Source organism: Peromyscus eremicus, chromosome 10 (assembly GCF_949786415.1).
Source record: "Peromyscus eremicus chromosome 10, PerEre_H2_v1, whole genome shotgun sequence".
Classification (NCBI taxonomy): Eukaryota; Metazoa; Chordata; class Mammalia; order Rodentia; family Cricetidae; genus Peromyscus; species Peromyscus eremicus.
Window position 1 is genome coordinate 32,791,358 of NC_081426.1, and position 13,807 is coordinate 32,805,164.

At 48.0% G+C, this 13,807-nt stretch overlaps 1 protein-coding gene across 3 annotated transcripts in view; it reads right to left on the minus strand.

Annotated features, from left to right (window-relative positions):
• Slc2a9 (solute carrier family 2 member 9) overlaps positions 1–13,807 on the minus strand; it is a 153,949-nt gene that overhangs the window by 39,600 nt on the left and 100,542 nt on the right. For all 3 annotated transcript variants that reach the window (XM_059275800.1, XM_059275801.1, XM_059275803.1), the window contains one exon: positions 9,584–9,694. In XM_059275800.1, the coding sequence (XP_059131783.1) occupies positions 9,584–9,694 (111 nt within the window). The remainder of the gene's footprint in view (positions 1–9,583; positions 9,695–13,807) is intronic.

The window sequence follows — 13,807 nt, forward strand, 5'->3', positions numbered from 1 at the left end:
AGGGTCGTGAAGATGGAGCCTCAGGTGACAAGAGGGACAAGGCCCAGAAGTCTTGGACTGTCACCGCAGGGACTCTGTACTCTGATCCCCCACTGGGGGCCGGAAGCTGTCTGGGCGGTGAGCCTTCTCTCCAGATGAATGAGGTCTGCAATCTAGGCACAGCAGGAACTAGGGCATGAGTGGCATCTGCCATCTGAGGAATACAGCCCTGCAGGCCAGATGACAGCTCAGACCACCCAGCTATGGGTAGCAGCCTAGGGCCAGGTCACCCAGGCATGACATTGTCCGGACAGGAGGGGCCTTCAGTGCATAGTCAGGCTTTTTTTCTGCAGACCAGGGCCTCCCAAACTCCGCCTTCTGGGAACCTGACCCAAGAGACCCAAGAGTCCTGGCTCTGCCTCTCAGCCTTCCTTTCATGAAGGATGGATGACTAAGTGACTGAACTTCCCTGAGCCTGAGTTTCCCTACCTGGGAAGTATGGATGGTAGTGTCTCTGCAGGGTAGCTGTAAAATGAGAGGAAAGGCATGCTGGGCCTGAATTCCGCTCAGGAGCAGCAGAGCCTGCCTATCAGAGCAGAAACTGCAGCATATCTGATTGTTGGTCTAAGAACGGCCTGGGTAGCTGCTTTCACTCCTGCCTCTAAGTGGCCCCATGGCCTTGAACATGAAGGTCAGCCCTTCATGACTTCACTTCCTTTTGTGCGGCCATGGGATTAGTCTAGGTGACAGGAGTGGGGGATCATTTCTGATAACCCACTGTTCCAGGCACAGCACCGAGCACATTTCCAGTAACAATCATTTAATCCCCACAAACACCCCAGGAAATGGGCCTTGTTGGTCTCGTTATACAGGTCAAAAAAACAAAAACAAAAAAACAAGCCAAGATTTTGGGAACTTGGCCAAGGCACACGGCTGATAAGTGATGCAGGGATGCCTACAGAATCTGTTCTGGTTCTGAAGATCTCAAGTTTCCCGAAGTAGAAACAGGCAGAGCCCCCAGTTTGCAGCAGCCCACGGCCCCATCTTCACGTCTGAGAACAGAACACTGAGCAATCGTCTGGCCCGCTTTCCTCCCTGCCCTCCCTGAAGGTCCTCACATCACTCTGTTTCCCAGAATCCAGAAGCACCCCTGGCTGCCATGGGGCCCTTTGTGCTGATGGAGTAAGCAAAGCAGGTGTGCGGTGTGCATGGACAGGCAGCGAAGACACAGAAGAGAGGGGCAGTGAGCTCACTCTGTGGGAGGTGTGGAGGGGTGTGCGGGCCAGGGAAGGTCATGGAAGAAGCAGAGAGCAGAGCTTTGTGAGGAAAGAGGGTGGGGAGAGGCAATAAGGAGAGGGAAGGGTGGAGGGAGGAAGAGAGAGAGAGAGAGAGAGAGAGAGAGAGAGAGAGAGAGTTCCTAGGCCTTCAAAAGCTGAACCCATCAAAGGGGAGGCATTAGTGGGGCCACTGGGTCCTGGGCATCAGGAACAGGGAGCTGGGTCCCTGTGACAAGAGCAAGTCAGAACCACCCAGGATCAGAGGCCCAGAGCAGTCCGGGGATGCACCCACCAAGTCCAGAGGGAATTAGCAGAAAGACACAGAAATGGATGGGCGCTCTTCCACTTCAAAGTGCTTCTGAAAACCTGCATGCTTTCTACCCATAACCTCAGCTGTAAAATAAATACCAGAGGATCTGGGTAGAAAATACATGGGAATGAAAACACTATCAATTAGTTTTGGATAGGTTGGTAAATCATCAGCATATAATTTTAAATAAGATAAATAAAGGTAAGACTAGAAAATAGTTACTGTATAAAACAGGAATTCTGTCCACTGACCCCAGGTGTGTGTGTGTGTGTGTGTGTGTGTGTGTGTGTGTGTGTGTGTGTGTGTGCATGTGTGCATGCGGGCTTGCCTGTTGAGGCCAGCAAATCACCTTTGGTCATTTCTCAGGTGTCATCCACTTTTTTTTTTAAATGTGAGACAGGCTCCCTGTTGGGGGCTCACTGGTCATTTCAAGCTGTCTACTCATGAATCCCCAGAGATCTATGCCCCGGCCTCCCCAGCACTGGGATTCTAAGCTTGAACCTCGCTTCTTTTTATCCTGGTTCTGGGGAATGAACTCAAGTCTTCAGGCTCGCACAGTGAGCTCTTCACCAAGTGAGCTATTTCCCCAGCATCCTGGCATTTCCTGTGCCCTATCATGGGTCATTTCCAACACCCACCCTCACAAATTTCTGTAGCCATTTGAAATGTCACTCAATTCTAATGTATGGAAACCACTCCTGTGACTAACCGTGAGAGGCCCAAGGCTAACAGAAACTCAGAGCTGGAGGATGGGGGGCTCTGTCTCCTCAGTGTCTCAGAGGAACTGATCTAGAGTCCCTGGTGACACTGAAATCGGTACAGAGGTTGCCAGAGATAAGCTTCAGTATCACACAGGGGACCAGGTCACAGTGAGATCAGCATATTACATTGCTATACTGATTCTGACACATGTAACAGCAGGCCTGAGGTTAGCGTGTCACAGTTAGAGATTAACGTGTCACATCGTTACTGAGAAGGCCTGACAAATAGGACAAGCTTCTAATAACTCAGTTAAAAACGAGGCCTCAGTTCCTCCCTCTTGAAACTGGACAGACAGTTTCTGAGAAAGCCACGAAAAAAGGATGACCAATCTTCAACGTCCATGACAACAGAGATGAAGGGGATAGCTCATACTAGGCCACAACCAGCAACACCCCCCCGACACCCCCCCCCCCAGTAGCTCAAGGTAATAACCAATTAAGGACAAAGCCTGGGACTTGTTCTGGTCTTCCCCAAAATGGAAAAACTGTAACTTTAACCAGCCCCTGCTAGCACTAGCCAAGTAGAACATACTAATATGATTGCCACTCATGTAAGCCAATCATATCTGAGATGAACTAATTGTCCCTAAAACTCCCCTTAGCTGTGCTTAAAGGAACCTGTGAACTTCTCTCAGGGTCACCATTTTGCCTTTGTGTTGGATGTATGTCCCAAGTATGCTGGTACCTTTATTCTTGAGATAATAAACACTCTTGCTGATGGCATACATGGATGGTGGTCTTTTGTGGGACTTCTCTAAGACCCTAACATTTACACAGAGAGTCTCTGGGGTTACAGTGGGCTGAACCTGCCTTGTGCTGTGAATCCGGGATTAAGATGTATTACACTCAGATGTGACAATATGTTCCATTCTACACAGAGATGGACATGTGCTGTTTATTCATATTCATGTTTTCAAACATTACCAAGTGTAGGGCCCTGAGCTAGATGTGAGAGAAGCTTCCTTAAGTGAGGTGAGCCAACCACAGTGTCGACATTTGAAAGTGTGCCCTCAGATACGAGCTGGCTGAGAACCAATATTTGACACCACGACACCGATATTCAGGGCCTTTGTTGAGGAGGAGACATGCTTTCCCTGGGTCATTTAAGAAGCAGGAAGTCGAGCCAGCCTGAAGCTGGAACATGCTCCTTGCATGGGAAAAGACAGAGCTCAGAAGGAGGTCTAGGAAGGCCCTGAGGAGACAGCTTTCGGAGAGACTGGATTGAGGAACACTCCCCACCCACCCACCCACCCCCACACCCAACACACTCGGTCCTACCTGGGCAGGGCACTGGTGTGCTCCCTCCTCCAAGCCTTACCGAAGCTCAGCCTGTCCAAAGGTTTCAGAGTGACAGGGTATTCCTACTCTGGACTAAAGCTGCCAGGGAAGACACTAACTCAAGATGAACAGCTGCTTTTGAAGGGTACCGATGTCAGCTAGTAACCAACTGCCAGGTTTCTGGTGCTCTGAGAAGCCCCTCTGGGGACTCTGAGCTCTAAGGTCCCCTCTGCAGTCACTGTCTCTCCCACAATGTGCTGGGACCTTTGAGCAGACAGCATGTTTCTGTTTAGGACTTTAAAAATCAATTTTACTGAGTTACAATCATGTTCAATGAAGTGTCCTCATTTTAATTCTGCAGCTTAGTTATTCTTAACAAATTACATTTGTTTTATTATATTTATATTAGTGATTACCTATTACCCACAACTGCAACTGAGATATGGAAAATGCCCACCACCACCAAATGTCCCCTATGTCCCTTCTCTCAGCCCCAGGCAGCCCCTGATCCACTTTCCAGCACTGGGTTTAGAATTTAATCAGTTTTAGAATTTCACACAGATCTTTGTAATGTTTTTGAGACCTGTCTTGTTTGTGATACACATGAATAGTTCTTTTTCATGCTTGAGCAATATTCCTCTGGGTGGATAGACCACAACTGTTTTCTCCATACTCCTGTTGATGGACACTGGGTCGCTTCCAGGTTTGGTCTCTCATATACAAAGCTGTTATGAACATCAGCATATGAGTCTCTGTGTAGACATACGTTTTGTTTTTCTTGGGTGAATACTTGTGAGTGGAATGGTGAGTGAATGGGTAACTGTCAAAAACATTCTCTGGAGGGGTAACATGACTTTAAACTCCTACCAGCAGTGTGAGAGTTCCTGTTGCTCCATTTTCTTGGCAACACTTGGAATTATCAGGATTTAAATTTTACCTGTCCTTGTGGTGAATGACAGGATCTTATTGTGCATTTTAACTTCCCTGAGAGTACTGAGAACTTTTTCCTGTGCCTTTTGTCCTTTGAGACTCTTCCTTAGTAAAGATCTGTTGAAATATTTTCAGAGTGCAGTTCTTCTTGAGTTCTCAGTGCTTTTTACATATTCAGGACACGAGCTCCCTGTCAGATGTTTATACAGTCTCCCAGCCTGTGGCTCACCTTTTCATTTTCTCAGCAATGTCTTTTAAATAGTCACAAACTTAAATTCTGATGAAATCCAATTTATTAATTAAAAATGGTCCATGACTGTGCATCTAATCTAAGAAACCTCTGCTTATCCCAATTTTATAAAATTTTCTCTTATATTACCTTCCTGGTGTATTAAATTGATTTTCTTTGCTGTTTAGATGCATGGTCCATTTCAAGGTGTTTTTTTTTTTTTTGTACATATTGTGATAAGAGTTCCTGGTGGATACATGGTTTGGGTGAGGTCCGACACTCTAGTACCCCGTTCTACAATTTGGTCCTCTAAGCAAAACAGCTGCCATCTCCACCAGGTCAGATGTGCCTACTTGCAAGAGTCCATCAGAATTGGCCTGTGGACTAATGAGGTTCCCTTAGAGTAGGGGTGGGGTGGGGAGGGTCATGTCTGCAATTCTGCCCTATCTGTGTGTAGGGCCTTGGAATTCTAGAATGCATAATAGACTGGGGAGAGTATTGAAAAGGAACTCTGTCTAGGCAGCTAAGGGAAAGCTGCCATCCACGCTGGGTGAAGACTTTAGTTCAGCCGTTCTGCCTCCTCACGCCCTGCCAGTAACCTCTCGCCCATGATCTGTAAGCAAGCCCCTCAACTCACTGGTTCCCCAGGGCAAATTTCGGTGTAGCTTGTTGTTGAGGCCTTATAAGGATGGGGTAGATATTCTTTATGTCTCACCAGGGAAAGAGTTCTTCCTATATTTGTCAAGTCACTTTGATGCTGACCCTTTGTGCATCTCTATCCCCATCCCAGCCACCTCTGACTCCCTGATCTACAAAGCCTTGGCTCCAGAAGGATGGGAGCAGGGAACAGGACGGGGGGGGGGGGAGGGGGCTGAGCTCCCACAAGGAAGTCCAGGAATATGGAAGTTTGCTTGAGAATTTCAGTTTAAATGACAACTGTGTGCAAGAGACCCATTTATGTGTCTACAGCTAAAGCATGAGTGATTGCCGGGGCTGTGGTCCTAAGAGGAATAAGCTAAAACAGACTCGAGATATTTCAACTAAAATGCAAAAGCAGAGATGGGAGGGTGGGAGCAATTGAGATATTAACCCCATGGCACTTCCCTGAGGCTTCTGGGACACTGGGTGCAACATTCCTCAAGCACCCTGTCAGACAGGCAAGTGTCAGGAGCCTGGGAATCAATATTGGGAAAGACTCAGCCTGGGATGGGCAGAGAGCAGAGTAGCTTCTAAAACCAAAATCCCGCCTTCATGAGTGAATGAACTGCAAAGCAGTCATTGAAACCGTCAGATCTGCAAGTGCTAAGTAAGTACCTTGTCCAGTTCTAATTCTCAGAACTGTCCAGCTCAGAGGAGGCTGCCAGCAGCAGCTCACACCTGCAGGGAGTGGGGTGGGGCCAACACAGATCTGTTTTTACCTGGAGTGTCTCCTCTGCTGACTTCCTCTACACTTGGTTCTCTGAACTAGGAACCAACAGCCATTGCATTAGTTTCCTTGGCAGCAGGAATAGTACATTGTAGACAGAAGGGCTCAGACACCAGGATGCTCCTCATCTTTCTCAGCTGCAACTCCAAGACCAAGGTACTGGCAGAGCCTTACTCCCTGTGAGGGTGCAGGAGAGGGCCTGCCTCTGCACCACCCCTACCTTCTGAGGGTCTGCCTCTGCCCTACCCCTGTCTTCTGAGGGTCTGCCTCAGCCTCACCCCTGCCTTCTGAGGGTCTGTATCAGCCTCACCCCTGCCTTCTGAGGTCTGTCTTGGCCTTCTGCATTCTGGGATCCTTGTCATTTAGCATCCAGACTCCAGTATTCATGTGGTGGTCTCCCTGCATGTATCTGTGTCCAAAATTTCCCTTTTTGTAAAGACATAATGAATTTGGGGGCTCAACCCACTCTAATATAACCCAATCCTAACTTAACAACACCTGCAATGACCTGTCTCTAAATGAGGTCACATTGGGAGGGACTGGGGGTTTCAGCATTTGAGTTTTAGGGAGTCATGTCACAAGTGAGAGGTCACTGAATCTCCGTTGAGCTGAGTGTGGTCCTCAGCAATACCTGTTGGGATGACTTGTTAGCACCACTACTGCCTACCAAGAAAGTGGGGGTCAGAAAAGCAGGTCGTCTGGCTTCAACGTTACCCAGGTTGTGACCAGCAAAGGGCCAGGAGACCGGGAGACTCGTGCCCTGCTCCTCTCACCTTTATGCTCTGCACGCATGAGATCCAGTATCTCATACCATGGCCACAGAGAACTCAGACTGTGACATTGAAATTGCAGGACCCCCGGGAAGTTTGGAAACCCTTAAAGATTTGTGTTTAGTTCAACATAGCATAGTCCCAAACTGTGCTGCCACAAACAGGAGCACATTACTGTGGATTCTGACCCTGACTTTAAAAAGCAGAGCCAGTGCATCCTACCAGAGGCAGAGCTGGCTCCCCATGGCTCTGGGTCCACACAACCCCAGTTCCCCAGAGTCCCTGACCACATCACAGTAGACGGTCATCCTCACGGGTGAATGACACTCCCCGGAAGTTCACTCATCTGAATAGCACAGTTGAAGCCCCCAAACAACCTGGAAAAGCCAGCTGTTCTGAAAGATGGCAATTATTTACAGCCAGCAAGCTGCTGAGTGATGGCCGCTGCCCAAATTAACCACAGATCAAAAGGACGAGAGAGCGCGTCTTTCCGTCTCAGTTTTATTACGCCTCAGAGCCATTTTAATAGACTGTCAAAAAAATCTCAGGAAAGAGAGTGGAAAAAATAATCAGGATGCCCTTTTATTGATAGGAAATTACCCCGAAGGGTTGGGTGAAGTTGTCTGAGTGGTCCTGAAAAGCAGGTCACACAAACTTTGCAAAGAGCAGAGGACTTGCTGAATGTTGAGTTTGGGGGAGGAGAAGGAGCAGCCATGGGCTTTGATTTTTGTTTCCATGACAACTCTTTCTTGCAGAGTTATCTTGCTGTTACTTTAACAAGCAGCTTAAACCAACTCAGAGGTAGCCGTTTGCAGTTTGGGCAGCCAGAGGTCTAGAGCAGGTCTCACAGGACAAAACTCACAGCACTGGGGTGGAGACTCTGGGGAGGAAGAGACGCTGGCTTTCCCGGTTCCCAGAAGCCTCGAGGGTTCTGTGCCCGCACTCCTTCCTCATTTTCCAGGCCAGGCAGCAATGGTGCTCCTTATGCCTCACATTCTGACCTCATCTTTTGCCACTTCAAAGGTTCATTGACTGCCCAGATAAGCCCGGGTAACCTCCACAGCTCTAGGTCCTTACTCTCATCTTTGACGCAATCTCCTGGCCTATGACTTCAGACCCATGGGTCTTTGGAATCCATTAATTTTGCCTGCCACAGATTGTAGTGGGTATCTGTTCTACGACCCTGAAGCGCAGCCCTAGAGATGTAGCGGGTAACGGCTCTACCTGCCTATGACCTTGAAGTACATGCCCCTGGGGTGTGGCCTCCCGGCTACCCTCAAGATCTGAGACACATGCACTTGGCTGCTCTCTTCACTCCCTCGTGGGACTTGGATGCTGGGACAGTCTGAGATGGAAGAACAGTGTGGGACCATGTCTCACCTTTTCCAGGACCCCACAACAATTCCTCTGTTCTGCTTTGTGAGTTTTCCTTTCTTAATAAATCCCTTTGCCCTTTAAGCAGACTGTGGATTTCTCACTTTAACAGATGACAAGGGTTAAAAGCTAATTTTATAAATGTGCAAATCCATTCAGAGATGTATAGCAATTTCCACAAGTGCAGCCTGCTGGTAAGTGGATGTCCCGGATGGGAGGTAGAGCTGTCCAGTTCTGAAGCTCAATCATGAGCACACACACACACACACACACACACACACACACACACACACACACACACACACAATGTCCCTGCTATGTTCTCTGCAAGGATGCAAGGACATGCACCGCAGCCTCACTTCAGGTGACAGGGTGTGACTCACCTGCCCACATAGAACGGTGGGTACCTGCTGAGCATGCACTGTCCTCCAGCCCTGCCAGTCCCTTAGTGACATTTGTTTACTCCCCAGCCCATGCCTGTGAGGCAGGAACATGTCCCTATGTAAATGGGGACAGTGAACCACAGAGAGTCACCTGTCTCATGTCACCTCTCTCAGGAGAAGCAGAGCTGGCATGGAAACCCAGACCATCCCTGTTGTGAGTAGGAAATGGAACAGAGGCTTTGGAGGACTGAAACAACCTTCATCACCAAAGCAAATTCTCATACAGACCCTTTTCTGGCTACATGGTGCACCCCATTAAAGCCACCGGATCAGTAGTAGGAGGGAAGTCATGAAAAAAAATTGGATCTGCTGAAAAGTCAGCAGTGGGGTGGGGAAACCGGCCTGCTTGTGCTGACATCCCCCTGTTCTGTGGAGATCAGCAGGGGAGACCGAACACTCGAGCATCTCCTTCGAGGTCAGAGATGTCAGCTTACTCCTCTTTCATTTCTGGAGAACCCCACAGGTACCGTGTGTCTATAGAGTGAAGCACAGACCACACTTCCACAAGAAGACAGATGTGAGTGCTTCTTCAAGAGAAGCCGCTAAGGCTCAGAGAAGTGGAGCACACAGTCCAACATCACACAGTCAGAACTAGGCTTCGGTGTGTTTTCTTTGGAGACACAAGGCATGGAGACACAGAGAAGAAGAGCCTAGGTGGGTGAAGGGTCCTGGAGCCTGAGCCTCTCCCAAAGCCAGACAGGGTCCCACGACAAGGCCCACCCTCACGAAGCAAGTCCTGTTAATCTCCCTGGGTGCCCGCATGCCACTTAGCTCTTGGGCATTCTCAGGAGCCCTTGGTGACTTACAGAGAAGATGGCAGCTAGTGTCTCAGTTCCACCAGTGCTCAGGGTGATGTATGGGATCTTGTCCTGAGGGATCCCAGCTTTGGAAAAGATGCTGTTGGTGTAGAACCAGATCTGTAACGCAGAAAAGAACAGACAGGTCATCCAGAGACCTCAGCCTCCTCCCTAAGTTAGACGAAGGTGTGAGGATCTCTCGGCACAGTGCCCCTGAGTCCAGGCTCACAGGGGAGCTGTGCCATATGGCCACGTGGCTCTCCCACTTCCTCACTAGCAAATCCCTGTGTTCCTGGGAGTGATGTCTGCCCCCCTGAGACACTGCTTCCTAGATTGTATCGCAGTTAGGAGGGTAGCAACAGAAATACAGGTGGGGGTGGCAGGAAGCTTCTTACTGTATTTTTACATCTATTTATTTATTGTGGGGGTGGGGCAGTGCATATGTGCCTGCGTGTGTGTCAGGGGAGGGGAAGTCAGAAAAGAAGCTGTAGGAGTCAGTTCCCTCTTTCCATCACGTGGGGCCCAGGGATTGAGTGCAGGTTAGACTCGGTAGTAAGAACCTTTACTGAATGAGCCATCTCACTGGCCGCCCTCGTCTCCCTCCAGCCCTTCTTCTTCCTCCTCTTCTTTTAAAGAAACTTTATCAAAGAAGTATGCTCTCAAGTTTGTTTTATTTGATTTTGGCCTACTTTCCTTTCTGTGGTCAGGGTGGTGAATGTGATGGTTGGAACCTCTGCAGCCCTCTTGGGTCATTAACATGACATGCTGGGATAAGCATGCTTTGTGAGAATCAAAAACTGTTTCTACCCCACAAAACATTTTACTATGACCCACTAGGAACTGCTATGATAAATCTACCGCAGTACATATGGTACAAATGATGCTCTTGAGGTCTGTGTAACTGTACACGTACAGTCAGGTCCAAAGGAAACTCCTGTTCCCCAAACTCCCAAAGGCAGTCCAAATATTCAGAAATAAGCTCAACCTGGACTGTAGGAGGGTGTCTGGCTGTTAGATAAAAGCCAGCATTCCTCAGGAGTTTGTGAGGTTGGTTCCCATCCATCAAAAGGAGTTGTTTCCCTTACCCCTGGCATAAGAGACATATGGCTACCTGAGGTACCTATTAGCATATCAAAGTCCCTGCTGGCCTCCTGGCTCCCTCAGTATCACAGGTACCTGTTACACATTTCAAAGTCCATGCTAACATTCTGCCCTTTCCATCTCCTCCTCTACCCTTAACTCCCTCCAGCTCATGGGCTTCTCTCCCTGCCAAGAGTCATGGCAGCATACAGCAGATGGCAATTAATAATTCAGGTGTCAACCCACCAGGTGAATGATTCTTTGATGGAGGAACCTCATTCAAGCAAGGCTTACGAGGCCACAGACTCCAAATATTGTTTGCTTCTGTCTGTAATTTTCTCATGTGCTACTATAATTCTTCCCTAAACAGCTATGGGATTCTTCCCACAGCCTATTGGTAGTGTGTTTTCCACTATTTGGGTACATTTATTTCTGTGGATTGACAGGAAGATTATTTCTTCTTAAACCGTAATTTTGATGAATGAAAATATACTTTCATAGCTAGGCCCATTGTTCCAAGAAAACTAGACCCATTGTTCCACGAAAACTGTGAGAAACTTAGAAACCCGTTTTATATCATAGCTCAGGCTGACATAGGAAAATAACAGTATTCTCAGCTACAAAGATAGCCTTTACACAATTAGCTGATTTAAAGCCCCAAAGTAAACTCAGATTAGACCAGGTGCCTTGAAGGGTGTCTTGCTAATGCGTTATAAGATAAACCTTCCCAGAAAAATGCACAAGGACAGAGTTACCAGCTTTCTGATTTGTTGAACCACGGTTATTGGGCACAAAGCAACTTTATCACGGTGCCAGCTCCTCTCTTGCCAAGTCTGGCCAATAGCATAGACCAGTGATTAACTCCCTGCACAAATTCCTCGGCAGTTAACTCTCTGCACACAAACTCCTAATCTTAGTTTTATGATACAAGACTCGAAGTTCAGCCAGAGGACAATCTAACTTCTTAGCCCTGAGAGAAAGCTACAAGTTTCCTTTTTTTGGTCTAAAGTTGCACACAGGATAGAAGAATATGTTTTAAGATTTGGGATGCTTTTAACGTAACTGTCCCTCAGCCTTCACTTTACAGCCTGTACACCAAGGAACCGCCCATGGTTCCTCCCAGCCATGCTGGCTGCAGTCCACATTTCCCCATCAGCCCCTCTTTCCCTCTCAAAGTAAATAATACAAGTCTGAGAGAAACTGACACCCTTATTATTGTTACCACAAAATGTTAGTTTAAGATGTTTATTACACTTAGAAATATAGAATATAATGCACAATTTCTCTATTTTTCGTAGACTCCCCATTAGGTTAGCTTTATAACTCCTCTAATATCCTTTATAGGCTATCTCCTTAGTAAGATAACAGAATGCCCAGATCTTCCTTTACAGCTGCAGAGCTGCAGCTGCCCCACTAATTAGGAAGCTGAGAGATTTATTATATGTGTGTTATCAGAATGACTTTGCTTATCATTTACTTAAGAAAGGAAATGTAAATTTCAAATGAAACTTTTATTGCCTGAAGAATTTCTGTTGTATCTCTGTCTATCTATTTCTCTCTCTCTCTCTCTCTCTCTCTCTCTCTCTCTCTCTCTCTCTCCTCTCTCTGATCTGTTCTCTATCTCTTGCTATCCCTCTATCTCCACTATTTTCTCCCACTCTCCCGATACCCTAGCTATACCCAGGCTCCTGCTTTCTTCCTCTGCTCTGGACTCTTCCAGATGCCTCTGGCTGTTCTCTCTCTCTCTCTCTCAAATCTACAATAAGAACCTTTAATCATATGGAGCAGTTGTCGGCAGTTTCTTCATGGGGCCCCCTCACATACAGAAACATTGGGACGTTGGTATCTCTTGGCAGAGCCATTGATGCCCACAACTCAGGCACAACACTGGGCTGCCCTGCTCCAGTGCTTGTGTGAGGAAGCCCTTGTTTCTAAATCTATCTCATTACAAACAGTTGTTTGAGAAGCTATTCATTCTCCCATGTTAGGGAAAATCAGGACTGACTTGTATCCAACAGCTGGTTAGGTTTGCAGGGACAGGTAATTCTTCATTCATAGGGTCTCCTGAACACCCAGAGACACAATTCAAATGAGTTACTTTCCTGATCCTTGGCATCAATTGGCAGAGATGGGTTTTAATGTTCACTTGAAGCAAGCAGCCACTGCCCTGGGTTATCTGCCTCCCTTTGAATGGGTGGGAGAGGTAGGACTTTAGGCTATCGGTATGAGCCTTGCTACCTTATTTGCAGGGCACAGAGGCTGTCCCTAACTAGCCCACCAGTTCTTGTGCGTTTGAGGCTATCTATCATTCCCAACCCCTCAGTGTCCCTGGATTTGTCACACAGGCTCCCTCCCCTTTGGATAGCCATGGTCCCCCAGACCCAGTCACAGCTGGATTGCAGACTTGGTTAAGAGTATTATTTATTGTCATCCCAACTCACTGGTTTTCAGTGTCGCCATGCTCTCTGCTTTCCACTCACAGGGAGGCAGAGCTTCCAGCCACCACCCACACTTGGTATATATTTTCCCGCAGAAGCTGTTCTCCAGCTCCACGTCATCTCAGCTCAGGGCCTCTCATTTGCCTCTCTAGCTTTCATGACACTGTCCTTCCCTAGTTTCCTTTCTCTCTGCAGTGGCGCAGCTGTGGACATCCTCAGCAGGTTGGAAGTCAGTGGTGAGGGTCATTGTGCATGCCATTCTGTGTTCATTGTAGTGAGGAAGGCTGAGCCATCTTGCTGAATGCATCTAGACATCGCTAGGCAGGAGTTGCCCTTCACTCCCTGCCCCCTAGCCCCAGCCTGGAGCCCGTGAAGTCTGTAGGGGTAGCCTGTCCCATTCTGCCAGATCCATGTAGCACCCTGCCCCCACACCTCATTTCAAGGAGGAGGAAGTGACTGCCTTTGCTTTGACCTCTGTGTGAACTGAAGGTGATATGATCTGACAGTTTCAGGGCCTTGTGACAGGAAAGGAGGAAGCACCTGGGACACTCAGAGTCACAGAGCCATGGAGCCAGGGCTGGCCGCCCCCCTCCCACCTCACCAAGTCAGCAGGAGCAACTACACTCACCTCCCCTTTTGCAGGTTGCCCCAGGTTCCCTACTGCAATGGTGCTAACATGCTGAAGCCTCCAGGAAAAGCCTTCATATGACAAACA